At 41.7% G+C, this 15,865-nt stretch overlaps 1 protein-coding gene across 5 annotated transcripts in view; it reads left to right on the plus strand.

Annotated features, from left to right (window-relative positions):
- LOC126544959 (uncharacterized) overlaps window positions 1-15,865 on the plus strand; it is a 49,433-nt gene that overhangs the window by 32,070 nt on the left and 1,498 nt on the right. For 4 of the 5 annotated variants that reach the window (XM_055078032.2, XM_050192538.2, XM_050192539.2 and 1 more), the window contains 5 exons: window positions 2,066-2,194; window positions 5,282-5,331; window positions 6,400-6,565; window positions 8,337-8,394; window positions 10,183-10,237. In XM_055078032.2, the coding sequence (XP_054934007.1) occupies window positions 2,066-2,194; window positions 5,282-5,331; window positions 6,400-6,565; window positions 8,337-8,394; window positions 10,183-10,237 (458 nt within the window). Of the gene's footprint in view, window positions 1-2,065; window positions 2,195-5,281; window positions 5,332-6,399; window positions 6,566-8,336; window positions 8,395-10,182; window positions 10,238-12,809; window positions 12,866-15,865 lie in introns of all 5 variants that reach the window. The other variant, XM_050192540.2, reaches the window with a different exon arrangement.

Below are 15,865 nucleotides of genomic sequence, written 5' to 3' on the forward strand. Positions count from 1 at the left end.
GCCCTTTTCTTGTATTACTGCTCTTTCATCTAATAGTTTTCGCAGAATTTCCTAATGGGAGCAGCTGCGATTGTAGTGTGGAAGCATTGTGCGATTCATGATCGCATGAGTTTTCTACTGCTGTACTCTATTCTTTGTCAATGTTTAACTTTAGTCTTTGTGATTTGTCGTCTCCTTTTTTTCATTTCATGCTTCCTATCTTTAATTTTACGTCTCCATCCCTTCCTGAAGAGTATGCAGACATTGGCAGTTTTCAGCCTGTATTCTCTCTTCTTTTCCTATCACTCATTTGTGTCTATGTTCTTCAAGTTGAATAATTATGCTACTACTACTACTACTACTACTACTACTACTACTACTACTACTACTACTACTACTACTACTACTACTACTACTACTTTTACTACTACTACTGCTACTACTACTACTACTACTACTACTACTACTACTACTACTACTACTACTACTACTGCTAATAACAATAATAATAATAATAATAATAAGCTGTCCTAACCTTGCACAGCAAAGATTTGCTTTGAAGGTTGCAACGGTGACCTTTCATAGTCCTTTAAGCGTAGAAAAGTTGCTTGGACCATGGGTTAATGCATCACTACAGCAATCAGCTCTGAAAGCTTTAATAACCTTCTTTACTGAAAGTGTCATTACTGTATATCCTTATGTTAACACTTTGTACGTCCTTGTGTGTTTTTGTGTCAAAGCATTATGTGCAAGTATTATATAATGCATTATACATGCAGGTACATATAATGCATTATATGTATTATATGTTCAATCGTAGAAAATGCGGAGTGTGTGGTATTTCTTTTCCTGTATTGACTGTCATTGTTTAAGCATTTTTATGAAATGAGCTTTAACTCTTTCCACACCACGCCCACTGTGCATCGTTAGCTCGCTAATGATAGCTTGAAACGCCGCTTTCGAGACCTTCTGAGCCACTCACAGACACACTGCGCTATCGGACGTGAAGGAGGAGAACTATATTTTTATTTTCTAGGCAGTTTGCTTTTTTTTCGCTAGATGGTATTTTTGAATACCTTGAAGTTTCATGATCATCAAAGTAGAAAGCAAAAATAGCCACTTGTTATCGAATGTTTGAAATGCCGCTTTCAAGAACAACTGCACCGCTCGTGGACACACTTCGCCATCAGACATGAAGGAGAACTGTATTTTTGTTTTTTAAGCAGTTAGATTTTTTCCCAAGAGGCGGTAATTTTTTAACGCACTCCGAAGCTTCGCGATCATCAAAGTAGGAAACAAAAATGGCTGCCTCCAGAAGTGTTGCACACGCTTCGAAAGATCACAGCTCTTTGTGATTCCGCTGCATCTACAGCTCATTTTATCTATAGATCGAGAAGCAGCTAGTCCGAGGATGCTGCTTCTTCGTTGCACTTAGACTCTGAGAGTGACGACGATGCAAAGCAGTCCGGAACATCTACGACCGCAGCCCGGCACACCAAACTGTAGTTCTTGCAGTTAAATTTTTGTTGTGGAATACCTGTTCAATAAAAAAATGTTATTTTTTAAATTTATAGTGCCTATTAGAAGGCAATACATTTCTTATATCATAATTTTTTTACATACTTTTTTTAGTATATACAAGCGTGTGTGCCTCTACAAGCTTTGTTCATTCTTATCCCACAATCTTGAGTCTGGCAATTTATATCTTTTTTATGGCATACATCTCATTAATAAAACTTTTACATGTGAAAAGTGCATTCATTCTGCTTTTTGTTTATGTATTACATAAAATATTCAGTGCAGTAGCTTTTCAGAAAGAAAGATCTGGCCTAACCTTCAAAAACACCTATTTTCCTCATGGTAGGGAAGGAGTTGATGTCGGAACGTCTGTTTGTGCGTTTTTCACATCACCTCACTTTATCATCCTTTGCTCATTGTACATTCTGTTGTTGGTGGAGCCACCAGTTACACAGCAGCTGCGAAGGTTTCCAATTTCATCATAATAAATCACTCACTCACAATTGTAGTAGTTGTATTCTAAAATGTTGAAGTTCAGTCAGAGTTTCTACCTCTGTGCTCTTTTAAGGTGCTGGAAGAGAAAAGCGGCCTCAAGCAGCTCCTAGCACACACGCAAGAGGTGCTGCGGCAGAGGGAAGCCCAGCTGCTGCGTCTACAGACTCCACCATTGAGCAGGGACGGCATGCACGTCATTGAGGTAAGCTGGAACTGATGGACAGAAGGGCAAGAGATTGCACTCGAGAATAGTGTAGTGTCAACGCACTAAGCTTTAAGGGCCCCCTCACCAGGCTTGGACATTGCAAACAAACAAGCATGGCGCATGGATAGTGCTGTGGGATTCGTGTCTGCAAAATCTGAAACACCTGCGTGGTGGAAAAATTGCTGAAATTTGAAACGGAAGGCCACGAGACAGTCAAGGTCCCACGCATCAAGGTCCCACGTCAAGATCCTTTGAGTGAAACAGTCGAGGTCCCACGCACAAATGCCTGTGTGCAAGACACACTACCTGCGACATCACCAACCTGGGGCATGTGTCTTCAGTTAATCATCCAATACGGAAGAGTGCTGCCACTGGAAGAGCGTCATGTAGCAAAAAAGAAAAGAAATAAAATACATCCCTCGGCTCTGGTACTGGAGAAGGCAAGGAAGAAATATTGCTTGCATGTGCTAGCTGAGGTAAAGGGGGAGAGTTTCTTTGTTCACGGCGCCCGCCTTCTGGTGGCCATGGTACTAGGGCCTTCTTCTATTTCATCCAATAATGAGTCGATTTGAAGAAAAGGTAAAAACGCTGCCTAGACAGTGATTTACAACTTCCAATGCATAACAAAAATTTGCAATGGCGTCTGGTGAGGGGCTTTTTCAGAGTGGTGAAAGTAGATAAAATGAATTCCTTGAAATAGCACTCTCTCCTAAATATGTTAATTAGTAATTGATATGCCAATGAGTTCTGCAAAAATCCGTGCAATGGAGGCAGTTTTGTACCGTAATATGGAATAAATCGTCATCCTTCCATCTATAGCATGAAGCTACAAAGGAAACCCATTCATGTTTTCAGAAAGGGAGCTTCACAGTTAAAGAAATGTTTGTCGTGGTTCAGGGATCGAACCTGGGACCAATACCTTGGGCAGTCTCTCTACCATCTGAGCCAAGCAGGACGCTAGCAGATCGCAGAGCAAGGGTGAAATAATTGATAACTCGAAGTGCAGGGTCAGTGTGATATGGCACGTGAGGGAAAATATGATTGTAAAATGATGGTTGTGCATTCAGGACTTGCTGCATCATTTTTATTTGCTGTTTGCATAATATTTTGAATTCAGTTTGTTTGCAACACACAAGTCAGGGGTCCCCCATGCAAAAAGCTGTCGTAGAGAGCTTGACAGGGCCTGGGGTCTTACAGAGGACAACAGGCAGTAGGTTTCACCAAGTTCAAACAATAATAAAGTAATACGGACATTACGAAAAAGAAAATGAAATTACCTGAGAACAGGTACAGCATGCATCATAGACAATATCTCAGAATTTGCAAAGGCAGAAGAAAAATACACATGAAGCAGTGTTTGATAAAAACTACAATAAAGTAAAGCTAGACCTCGATGTAATGAAGTAGGTAAAATTGGCAATTTGCTTCGTTACATCGAAATTTTGTTGTATTGAAATTCGCCCTTTCATGTCAATAAGTACAGTCGCCGATCGATTTTTCTTGCAAGGAAAGTGGCCACAGAAATTTCCGAATTAGGGGGCAGTCGAAAAAAAGCAAATTTGAATGAGAAAGCAACTTATTTTGATGAATTTGAGAGTTGGTGATGAACAGTACGGTTTCATGCCATGTTGACAATATCTTCACATCAGCAGTACGAATTAAATGAAGCCAACCAAGCTTTTGCCTGCACTCCGCCCCCGCAGCTGATAGCGAATGCTTCGTCTGCCTCTCGCGCCAACGAGTCACCGAAACTCGAGGTTACGCAAACTTCAATACTAAATGCACGGGAAGACAGCCAACATGATGCCACACTGTATCGGCACGCCCACTCCTTGCACAAGTGGCAGATTACAGCTAAAGCAGGGTGCGCGACTGCGTATGCGGTCAGCCGCGCTTACAGCCAATTGCCACCGCGGCCGAGACGCGTGCCAGAAATCGCGAAGCGCCAACTTATGTCTCAACCCCCCCGGCCCTCACGCGCGCTTGATCGCGTTATTGCGAGCGAGCTCCCCTCCCCCTCTTTCCCTTTGCTTGCACTGGAAGGCGGCACACGTGAAGCCACCATCTTTCTTGTCTCCCCCTCGCACACTTTCACTCGCACCTAAAGCACAAAGCGCGCGGGCCGCGATAGGATGTTATCGCACTAGGACTTTATACGGAACATGATGCGGCTCCACTTTGGTGGTCGCTCTTGTCGTGCCACGCGTGAATTGATTTGAGAGGTGCATTTGCAAGCAGCTGCTTGCAATTTAGTCATTTGACTGTCTGCATCGGCGGAAGTTTCCATTTATTGTAGTGGCGTTCTTTTGCGGCAGAAGCGAAATTTTGCTATGTTGAAACCGCATACAAACACACTTTGTTATATTTAGGTTCCAGTTACATGCTGTTAGGACAAGAGGTTATGAATAGTTAAATACTTCGTTATATCGAGAATCTTGTTATGTTGAAGTTCATTATATCGAGCTTTAACTGTAATGCTACAAATTTAAACAGGCTGATGGTAGGAAGAAAAAAAAGAAGGTATGTAACAGTCAGAAAAAAATGTTAATCGTTTCATCATGTAATCTCGTACTTCAATCTAAGCATGCTGTTAAAATTAATGTCAGTTTTAGAAGGTTGGGAAGCGTTGGTATGTGGTAGTCAAGACTAAACCTACCGTAATTTTGGATTCTGTAGATATATACTATACTTGGAAATGATTGGCTTTCTTTCTTTTAATTTTTTCTTCAATATCGGTGTTCATCCGTTTGCCAGTGCAGTATACATATTACATGCCTATTCTATTCCAATGCCTGTTACAGCATGCACCAAACGTTGATTTTCGCCTCTGTAAAATTTCTTTCTGCATTTTGTACTTTCCTTGTTTCACCCTAATTGTTTTCGAACTTAGTCCCGAGTTCATTTGGAATGGCTAAAGGAAAACAAATCCAGATAAAGCAAAACAAATCTATTGAAAAAAAAAAAAGCATTTTCAGAGTAATTTTTATGTTGCTAGTGAGCCAGTGACAGATCTAAGCTAGCATGAATAGAAGGAGCCATATCATCTGGTGTGCTTACAGCATCTTTGTGTCCCTTCTTGTCTAGATTGAAAACTCGCAGCAACCTGCTGATGATGCTGCTGCTCTTCAGCATAGGTAAGCACAGTGTGGACCTTGATTCTTTTGCTAAGAATGAGATGCATTTTGCAGGCTGGTTATTAGTTTGGTTAACCTTGTGAGCTTGCCAGCAGCTTAGCTATTGCTGTTTATTGATGTTGACGTTGAATAACACTAATGGAGGACAAGCACATAGACCAATATGAGTGCTACTGGAGTCCACATCGCGGTTGAAAAGCAGAAATATTTAACAAATGAAAGCTATAAGCAAACCAGAAGCGCACTTTTAAAAAGCAGGCTAACAATGTCAGTGATGGTTACAAAATCATTTGATTCATTGGTAGACTGATTGAGTGATCTGTGAATCAGACTGATTGATCAATCCATCAATTGATCTGTCAACTGGTTGTAACCAGTTTTAACACCAATTGATTAAGCTGTCAAAAACATGAATTTGTAAACAGTAATGCAAGTAAGCTGTCAATTATGTTTTGGGATGAAACTGGTGCACGGTAGCATGCTTTGCAGTGCTCTCATGTAGCTGAATTTAGGAAGTGATTGAGCGTGGCCATCTGTGTGCAAATACTGCAGTCACTTCTTTCGTGCATTGCTCTTGGAGACACTGGTGTGCCCTTAGTGGTTGAACAAATCAGAAATTGCATAAATCAGAAATTGCAGATGACATGTGCCAGTTATAACAGTAATCGCTGTGAGATGTGTTTGAGCAAATTTCGTTTTTATTCGAACATGTTGCTGGATATATTAACTGGAAATTCCTTAAAATAACTATCAGTGTAAAATGTGTTTAAATGCTTGAGGAGGTTTCGTTTATGTTGTGACAGATTGTAGGATGAAATTTTTGTAACAGCTGTCACTGTAAGTTGTTGTGTTTAAGTTCTTGGGAAGATCCCCGTTGAACCAGATTGCAGGAGGCGGCAGCTGGAAATTGCCCCTGACAGCTATCAATGTGAGATGTGTTTCAGTTCTCGAGCAGGTTTCTTTTTCTTTGGAACACATTTCAGCAGGTGGCAACTGGAAAATTTTGTATGTGATGGCCGTTCAATGCGAGATGCAAGTCCTTGAGCAGATTTGTCTCTGTTGAAACAGGCTGCGAGAGATGGACCACGAGAGACAAGAACTCGAGCAGAGGGTGCAGGAGTTGGCCGAGCAATTACGCACCGAGCGCCAGCGACGCCGCCTGCTCGAGGGTGAAATGGAAGACATCGAGTGGGGCAAGGAGGCACTGCCCAGGGAACGGCTAGACAACGAATCGGTGAATTTGTTTGTCATGCACTGGTAGCCAGCTTACCCTGCACGCCTCACCTTGCGAGCAGTCGACCACTCTTTCAAAGCTTGGCACGCATATTCGCAGCATTGAAAGGGTACTCTAGTGGCAAGTAGTATTAACAACTTTATGGTCCATTAGAAATGATGGGAGAGACACAAGAAAAGCTTGACTAGATGTTTTGTGGGATCCGATGCCATTGACTATGTAAATAAAGACTTATTTATTAGTGATGCTTGAATGTGGTCCCGCCTTCCAGAGACCAAACTACATTTGCAAATTTGGGTTATTGCTAACTAGTTGATAGAACATGATTACGGTGATTAAGAGGCAAACTACTTTGGCAATAAAAAAGGCCCTTCTGCTTTGCATTTCTAGTTTTGGTTTTGTAGTTACTATATGTACTGTTCCAGTTGTTTACTTTTTCTTCAAATATATCCATATTACATGTTTTCGTACCAAAACAAGCATGCCCAATGGAATTTTGTAGTATTCTGATCTCTTTCATTTTCCAAGTCAAGTCAGCACCATCTTGTTTAAAAAAAATAGTATTCTCACTTTCTGTTTTTTATTGCATGCAGCCTATACATAGTGCGTCCTACACTGCATGTTCATACACAGAAGATTAAATGCATAAGGATGTAATGAACTACTAAAGAATGATATGTACAAATCCATAAACAAGCTTAAAAGAATGCTGCCATACAGCAATGATTCTTAGTACCTCAGCACTGGGCTATGGTGCTTGGCAACTGAGGATTTGGCAATGAGACTAGCTATACAACAGACTACACATGAAAATTTTACACCCTTCATCCTTTATTTATTCTGTCCCAGATGACTGTGCTTTTACTGAGGCCATTTTGATAAAAAGGTTCACTGCTTGTCAGCTAAGCCCTTCGACATCAAAAGCAAATAAAAGAAAACTAGGACAATGTATGGTCATTTATTGATTAATTGAGGTAGAGTGTGCCAATCTTCAGTAAAGCAGCAATTTTCCGTAGCACCATGAAAAGTGCAAGCAATAGAACATATGGACTAACTGTGCAAGGACATTATGGACAAAGGGCTTTATTCTTTGCTCTTGTTGAGTAACATTTAGCCTTGTCCCCTGGTGTCACAAGGCTGGGATGTGCATCTTTGAAGCTGTAAACCCATGAACCAGAAACTTTGGTGTCACTCATTTGCCGAGAAAACAACTCTGTCATTTTTGCCTCTGCTTTCTGTGCTAACCGAGGTGTCAGTGTCAGTCATAGATTGCACAAGTATTATGTTTTTATCTATACATGAAACTTCGTTTTTCCCCCCCAAATAATATACTGTTGCCTTTTACATTTGGCTATCTTGTATTTTTTCTAACAGTTTTGGCAATTATGTCCAGTGAAAGTTCGCATGGTTGAGGAATCGTGTAGCTCAGAACTATTTTGTGCAATACCATAAGAGATGGGAAAAAGTTGCCATCCATCCAACAGTAACACAAAGCACTGAAGGAAATTTGTCTATCATGAGAACCTGTATGCGTTTCCCTTGTAACTTTGTGAGGTGGACAACAATTTGTCTCTTGTAATTGCATCAAATAGTTGTATGCTTTGTACTTAGTACATTTAGATGCATTTATGTCAAAACGTACTTCCTACATCTACTTTTAAATATAGTCAACGTATGCACGGAAGGCACAAAGCTGCAACGTGTGACACATAACTGAGAGTAACTGTTCTTGTCACATTGAGATGCTGATGTTCATTTGTTTTTCTTTCAGCATCGCTTGTTGCTGCATGATGACGTGATCAAGATTCCAGCTACTGAGTACTCTATCAGTGAGTGTTAACACTGACATCATTATCCACTGGCGCAGTCTTACCTCTGCGTGCTTGCATAAATGCAAGCTTTTTCATGGTTATAGATACTGCTTGTAAAAGAAGGAATATGTAGAATCTTTTTTTGCAGTAGACATAGTATTGTGCGAAAATTTTGTATATTGGAAGACATTTGAAGCAGTTTTGTAATGCAAAAGATTGCTATATCTTTGAGACGTTATATGCTTCACGCCGAGATGTTTTACCTAGGCTTGCGAGCTTGTGGCCCCCTTCTGTGTGCAATACTGTAACTTAATGAGAGAGGTGGAGCGTGACCTCGGAGATCTGCGGTGTGTTGACTGTCGCAGAGGATACATGCACATAGTCAGTACACTGCTGATCTCTGAGGCTTAAGGGCACAAGACTGACACCTACATAATGTATAGTGACCTGCTTTTTTATCAGCGAAGCATGGCCTTTGATACTGGTTTCCAGTACTACTTGCTGTGGAGTGTGATGTGGGCATAACGAGCGATTGAAATTCAAATTTTTTCTGTCTTGACTAGCCAAGGAAGTAGAACTGCCAAGTGTTGTATTGAACCATCAGAACCATAAAGTGTGATCTCTCTGCAAAACTTCAGTAGAATCAAAGCAATGGTGAATGCTTATTTTTTCTTATTAGACAGTTTTAGTATAGCGTACGCTATACCATTGCGTACGCTATAAAATAGCAGGTTTTCACTGAGCATGCGCAGAACGCTAAACGACCCATAGCTTATAGCGTACGCACGCTATTTCTCAGATTTAGCGTTAGCGTCCTTGCGTGGTTTGCGGAGTTTGCATGAAACATGGCAGCGGTCCCAGCTGCCCGCTTCGAATTGAATTTGGCGTCGCTTTTGTAAAATGCACTTTGTTCGTAGCAAATGACTGTGTAAACGGCTTTCGCTTAGTCTCAGGCTGCTTCGACGACAGAGCATTATGGATAACCTCGTGGTGTTTTCGAGATCGCTTCTCGTTTCGAACAAGTTACAGCCTAACGAAAGAAACATTCGAGATGTCAGTGCCACCTATCGCTACAGTCGGGAAATAGTTGCAACGACAGCATATGGCCTCTGAGATCCGAAGATCTCGCTGGCCAACTAAAACTGTAAGAAACGTGCGCTGCTTAGCATACGCTACACTATAGCGTATAGCGTATGCTATAAGTTATGTATGCTAAACTAAAACTGTCTATTAAGATAAAAACGCATGTCACCATATGTCTTACCTTTACAGATGTGTAAGATGTAACAGAGAGGTGCTGCCCTGAATGAAATATTTATGGAAAAGCTCAGACGGAAACGACCCAATTTTGGGTAATAGGTAATACCCACATTGCACACCTTAGAGGTATCTGCCCTCAAAGTAATAGAAACTAATCTTGAAGGCCATGCTTTCGTGCACTACTGGTGCTGGGAGTGATTTCAAGCGCTGCAGGCGATGTCATGGCTACCATATTTTGAACACCATCTATTAATCAAGGTTGAACATTTTCCCATCGATTACACCATAAAAACTTCCTTTTTATGAAGACATAAAGTAGCAGCGTATACAAGCTGTATGCCAACATAACCCCAATCTCAAATGTATTCTCTATCTAAACAAGAATCTCTTAGTAGGAAGCCATCATGGTAAAAACAAAGCATACGCATCAGCTTGATGCATAGTCTTGCCGTTGTCTTGGCCACTTCGGGGTAGTACCAAGTTGCCCAGAGTGTGTGCTATGCAGAGGGCTTTCCAAGTTACACCTGCTTCTCCTGTTCCTTTCAGCTCGCCAATTTATGTCACACGCATCCAAGCTTCGTAGGTGGTTCCAGGGAAGGCAGTAAGTAGAAGATGGCTCTAACTTGCTGTATTTCATTCTAAATCAGTCTAATGCATTGAGTTCTAGGCATTAACGCATTCACTGCAGCACCACATTTTGATGTCCGGATTCCCCTATGTCATGACCCACCATTGGGTCACACATGTCACATCCCAATAGTGTGGCAAGTTTGGCGAGTTGGTAAAGTTTCATAGTGATGGATAAGCAGCATGAAGAAAGACTTGGACTTCAAATAAAAATGGACGTTACAAGCCTTGACTTCAAACCAAAGGTACAGTCGGGGCTTGTGACATCCATCTCTTTTCCAAGCCCACATCGTTCTATGCATTTAAACCCTGACCCTGGGTTTGAAGTCACCATTTGTTATGTTCATTTCTTAGTCCACGTCCTTCGTGCTGTTTATCACTATACTACATCGTATCCTGCAAGTGTGCCATTAGTCAATGGTGGGTCACATGTCATATCTCTTAGGAACGTTGTGACCCACCATTGGGGTCACACGTCACGTCCCCCAGGTGTGTTGTGACCCACCGATGAGTGACGCTCTTTCAAAAATTTTCTGGGGCTTCAAATCAAGAGCAATGCTTTGCCACTACAGGAAAGCCCTGTACAGCGACATGGTGCAAATAACTGTCGTGAAGCACCTGTGACTCACTCAACATATTAAAGAGGATAAACAAGCTAAGCACTGAACAGGTCGCACTGAGCGTGTTAAAAGGACATCAAGGGCAAAAATTAAGCCCAGTTGAATCGATGATAAAGTGCTTCGAGATAACAGATGGGTCACTGTTGCCAAGAGCGTAAGGTAAGAAAATAACACACACACATAAAAAATTAATAGATGAGGAGCACCACTATGCTGCAGATGTGAATACTCCTCACACTGTATCAAGAGTAGCCAGCGATTTACAATGAAGAGGTGCATTTCAGTGCACTTGAAAAAGCAAGGACAAAAATAGAATGTGCCCATTTTTGTTGTATTTTTCTGGCAAGGAGATTACCAATGCTGCCACTTGGTACCACACCACCGGCGCTGTTTTCTAGGCTTGTGGTGCCCTCTCTGCACCACATTTTGTTTTACTGAGAGAGGCGGAGCATCACTTCTGATATCAGTATTGTATGATCTCGGGGTTTGCGGGATGTAAGATTGGCACTAGGTAATGTAAATCTTTGCTTGTACCGTTGAAGCTTGTAATGAAGTCCCTTCTGAGATAAGAATACCTTCATTATACACAATCTTTGTTATAAGTAAGTACTTGTGATGTACTGATCAGAAAATTTAAAAATTAATTTATTATATCCAATAATTCGTTATATCAAGGTTCAAAGTAATAACAAGAGCTTTAACATGAGGGACACAAGAACAATGACAGGATGAAAGCTACACTCACGGCTGGTTTAAACCAGTCGTGATCGAGTAGCATTGACCCTGTCACCTTTACTGTGACAGTCATGTTAACAGTGCGGTTATTGCATTGAGTATGAATCCAAGACGAATGTCAACTAAGCCATCATTATATTGTGGTTGAAGTGTATTTGCAAGTAGTTTGAAGTAAAGGCGAGACCTTGAATGGCAGTTTTCTCCCTGTTGGTGCAGAACAAACACTGAAGTATTCCAGCAGAACTTTTTGTTGGGCTAGTTGGTGCATGTTACTGAAGTACTAAAGCGCCAAACAGATGACACAAGAAGAGACATGGACGAGCGCTTGTCCGTATCTCTTCTTGTGTCATCTGTTTGGTGCTTTAGTGCTTCCCTGAAGTATTGCAAGGAGCACTTTTTGTTGCACTTGACTTAATGCTTTGTTTATGGTGCCCTTTAATGAAACATTTTCTTTGCTATGCTGCCTTTTTCATTTATGCTGCCAGATGTTTAGCTCAGATTCATGCCTTTTGTTGCTTCACACATTCTTTATTTTTTTGTGTGTGAGTTTGGTCCAAAGTACATAACAGATGTATTCATGGGGACTTCTTTGATGACCTCCAAGTGGTCAAGCCTGGGATAGTTCAGTTTGATAATAGGAGTCTATGGCAGCTTGCAGTTTTTTAATGAAGTCCGTGACAGCTAACTGTTTGATATTGAGTCCGTATCAGCTAGTCCGTGACTGCTAACAGTTTAATAACAGGACGTCATGACAGCTAACAGGTTCATAACAAGAGTGTGACAACTAACAATTTGATGACAGGAGTCTGTGACAGTTAACAGACAAGTAATAGGAGTCCATGACAGCTAGCAATTTGATAACAGTGGTCCGTGACAGCTAATAGTTCGATAACAAGAGTCTATGACAGCTAACGGTTTGATGATAAATGACCATGACTGATACATGAGCATGACTTAGTTTTCTGTTTAGGAACTTCGATAAGCGATGGTCAAAATGGTTTCCGAATAAACCAGACAGTGTGATAGGCTAGTGCAAGAGAGAGACAACATAGCAAAAATGTTTGCAATTCCTGGTGTACGCTGCTTTCTTTTCTATGCTACAACTTCTTCTAGAACTGTTGACTGCATTCGAGATTTCATTGCTATTTGTATGCAATTGTTTGACATGCACTGAGCCGACTGGTTTTTCAGGGACTCTTCAGGTCACAGTGTGCATCACATCTAAGAGCCTTTTTGAGGCCAGAGAGGTACCCACCCTTTATTTTTTTTTTTTAGCAACTTCTTTCTTTTGCAACGTTCGCTCGTTCATTCAGCACTGACGTTCGACAGGGAAAATTTAAAAAAAAATGTCACTCAGAGTTACTATTCAGTATTGCTAATTTCTTGACAGATGTTTTAAACAGTAGGCGTGCTCAAAACAATGGCACATTATAACAGATCACCAAGGGCAAAGAGGCAAACAAATTAAGGAACTGTGCATGTCTTACGATTTCCTTTGCTTTTGTTTTCTTTTTTTGTCTTGAAAGATGCTGTTCGAAGTAATTGCTGGCAGAGAATACTGAAAATGGCTTAAATGTAGAAACCCAAAGCAGTGTTATATAGACTGTTTGTTCTCTTTTCGCTGACATTTACTGCATGCCAGATTGTGCCACCGAGGCCAGTCAGTAATGTTTATACCCGCCATGGCGGGTTAGTGGCTGTGGTGTCGTGGGTTCAAGGTTGCGGGTGTGACTCCCGACCACCACAGCTGCATTTTGAAGGAGGCGATATGGAAAGACACTGTGCATTCGGTGCACGTTAAGAAGCCCCAGGTGGTCAAAACTAATCTGAAGCCCTCCGCTACAGTGTACCTGTGTAGCTTCAGCAAGCTAAACCCCACAATTTAATGTAATTTTACACTAGCCTTCTGCTGCCGAGCCTGAGGTTGTGGGTTCGATACCCGGCCGCTGCCGCCTCCTCATACCGAGGTTGGCAGAATGCTTTTTTGAGTGCATGTTTTGAAAAGTACCGGGTGGTTGAAATAAATCCTTCCACTACGGCGTCCATTATAACTTGCGGTGTAGCATCTGGATGTTAAACTGCATAATGTAATTTATTGTAATTCATTTGTAATGTTTTTGTGCTTCATGTGTCAGTACAAAACACAATGCCCATACTCCGTGTCTTTCGCACAGCTGTCAAGTTTCTGTGTGGCAGTTTATATGCAATAGACACCACATCTAAAACTTCTGTTGTTCTTGTTTACCCATGATGCTGTCATTTACGGCCTCGAGCCATGTTCTTTGAATGTTTTTGCCATTCATTATGTGACTCCATGTGCACTCGCCCCCGCTGATTTCAGCCTTGTGTTCAGACCTCACTGCAAACACTGCACAGCCGTCGTAATGCACAGAATTTACTGTGCAGCAGTGCAACCAACAGCATGCAACTTCGCATAATCTGTCGTACCTAAACAGAATCTGAGGAAAATAAGTGTACTTTTTTTGGCAGTCAGCCTTGGCAGTGGCTAAGACTCTGCAGTGACGCTGCCACTACTTGCCCTAAAATGCTGAATTAGAACCACTTGCAACAAGAGTTTTGCTCTAGGGGGTTATAATTCAGCATTGCCCTTTTCAGTGGCTTTTTTTACATGGCTTGCCAAAGGCGCTGCCTGTATGTAATGAAATGGGAAGTTGCATGGCTAGTAAAATGTGATTGTAGGCATAGAAGTGGGCCCTTAAACACTGTCTACTGTCGACTTTATTCTTAGCTGACTGTTCTGATGGCACTGTCGAAAGAAAGTTCTGCCACAGCAATACAAACTAGCTGCATTAACAGTGGCAGCAATACTAGTAATAGGGCATTAATAATAATTTGACTACACTCTATGCTTTCCTCTGATACCTCACATCAGCCCTCACACTCAACCATGCGTAGGCATGGGCTGAGATAACGTAATTATTCTGTTCAAATGCTATTCCTTTGCATGCTTTGTCATTGGTTAAAGTGGCACTCTGCCCAGATTGAACAATCGTGACCAATGGATGATACTAGAAATAAAATCAAGCAAAACATTATAGTGCCGACTCTAGCTTCTGCCAGCCTTACAGAGTGGCATAAGGCCAGATTAGATTTCGATTTTTAACACAATTGCGTTAAGGAACCCCTGTCGTAGAAAATCCGGCGTCTGCATCCCGCGTCGGTGTCCAGCATTAGACATTGTTTTGGCAAAAAAGATTTTCTAACCACATATACCCAGGCCTTCGATGTGATGCAAGAAATTGACTGAACTAATTGGATTTCACAAGCTAAAATACGAAGCTAAAATAGTAAACTACGACTTGCACACAGCCTACAGACATGATAGCTCTCGGATTGTAATTTGACTATATGAGAAAACATAATTATGTTATGCGAAAACTACAAAAAACCCCTTCACACACACACACAAACCGGCCATGCTGTCTGCCATTTTGCACGCGCCGGCGCGACGGGCGTCTTGTGGGCCACAGAGCGGCACGCTCGGTTCCTTGTAATACCTCGAGCTGGCGCTCGCCTCCACCGCATCGCGGCCCACGCAAGAGGCTGTGTTTCTGCCACAAAGCTCGCCTTCGTGCATGGCGTTCGATGCCAGCGTTTCCCGGTAAGCATTATGGTTACATACGCTCCAGTTGCCGGGAAGCGCGAGAAGCAGTCAAGGATCTTTGAATGCTATCGTGTTCCGCTCTTAAAGGCAAACCTTAAGCGTCCTCCAAATTCTTTTTTTTACCGTGACACTCTTTTTCTTTTTTTCTATTGACCGAACAAAAACACCAGCCAGGAATATACTAATGTTGGAGCACTGGAAGCGATGTATTGGCATTACACAATATTACCATCATGTCGTAGCAGAGAGTAACATCGTAATAAATAATCAGGTTGTAAATGACCAAACTGGACTGTGCAGGCAGTTTCAAACCATCACATTTTTTTTTTCACTGATCACTAATTAACTGACTGACTGTGCCATTATGACACCAGTGCATGTGCACATGCTAAGAGGATATGTAACGCATGGAAATCTAGTTGCATCTCCAGGTGATAAGAGTTAGGGACTACCTTAAGTCAGGCAAAATGAAGACACTATGCGTATTAATGTCCTGTGAAACTGCTTCACAACTGTTAGTGAAAAATTCGATCAAGAGAAGGCAGCAATGTACATCACCCAACATCCATGGTCACTTCCTGTGGCTGCCATCTTTGCCATTCTAGTGAAAGGTCATCACTTC

Source organism: Dermacentor andersoni, chromosome 10 (assembly GCF_023375885.2).
Source record: "Dermacentor andersoni chromosome 10, qqDerAnde1_hic_scaffold, whole genome shotgun sequence".
Taxonomy (NCBI): Eukaryota; Metazoa; Arthropoda; class Arachnida; order Ixodida; family Ixodidae; genus Dermacentor; species Dermacentor andersoni.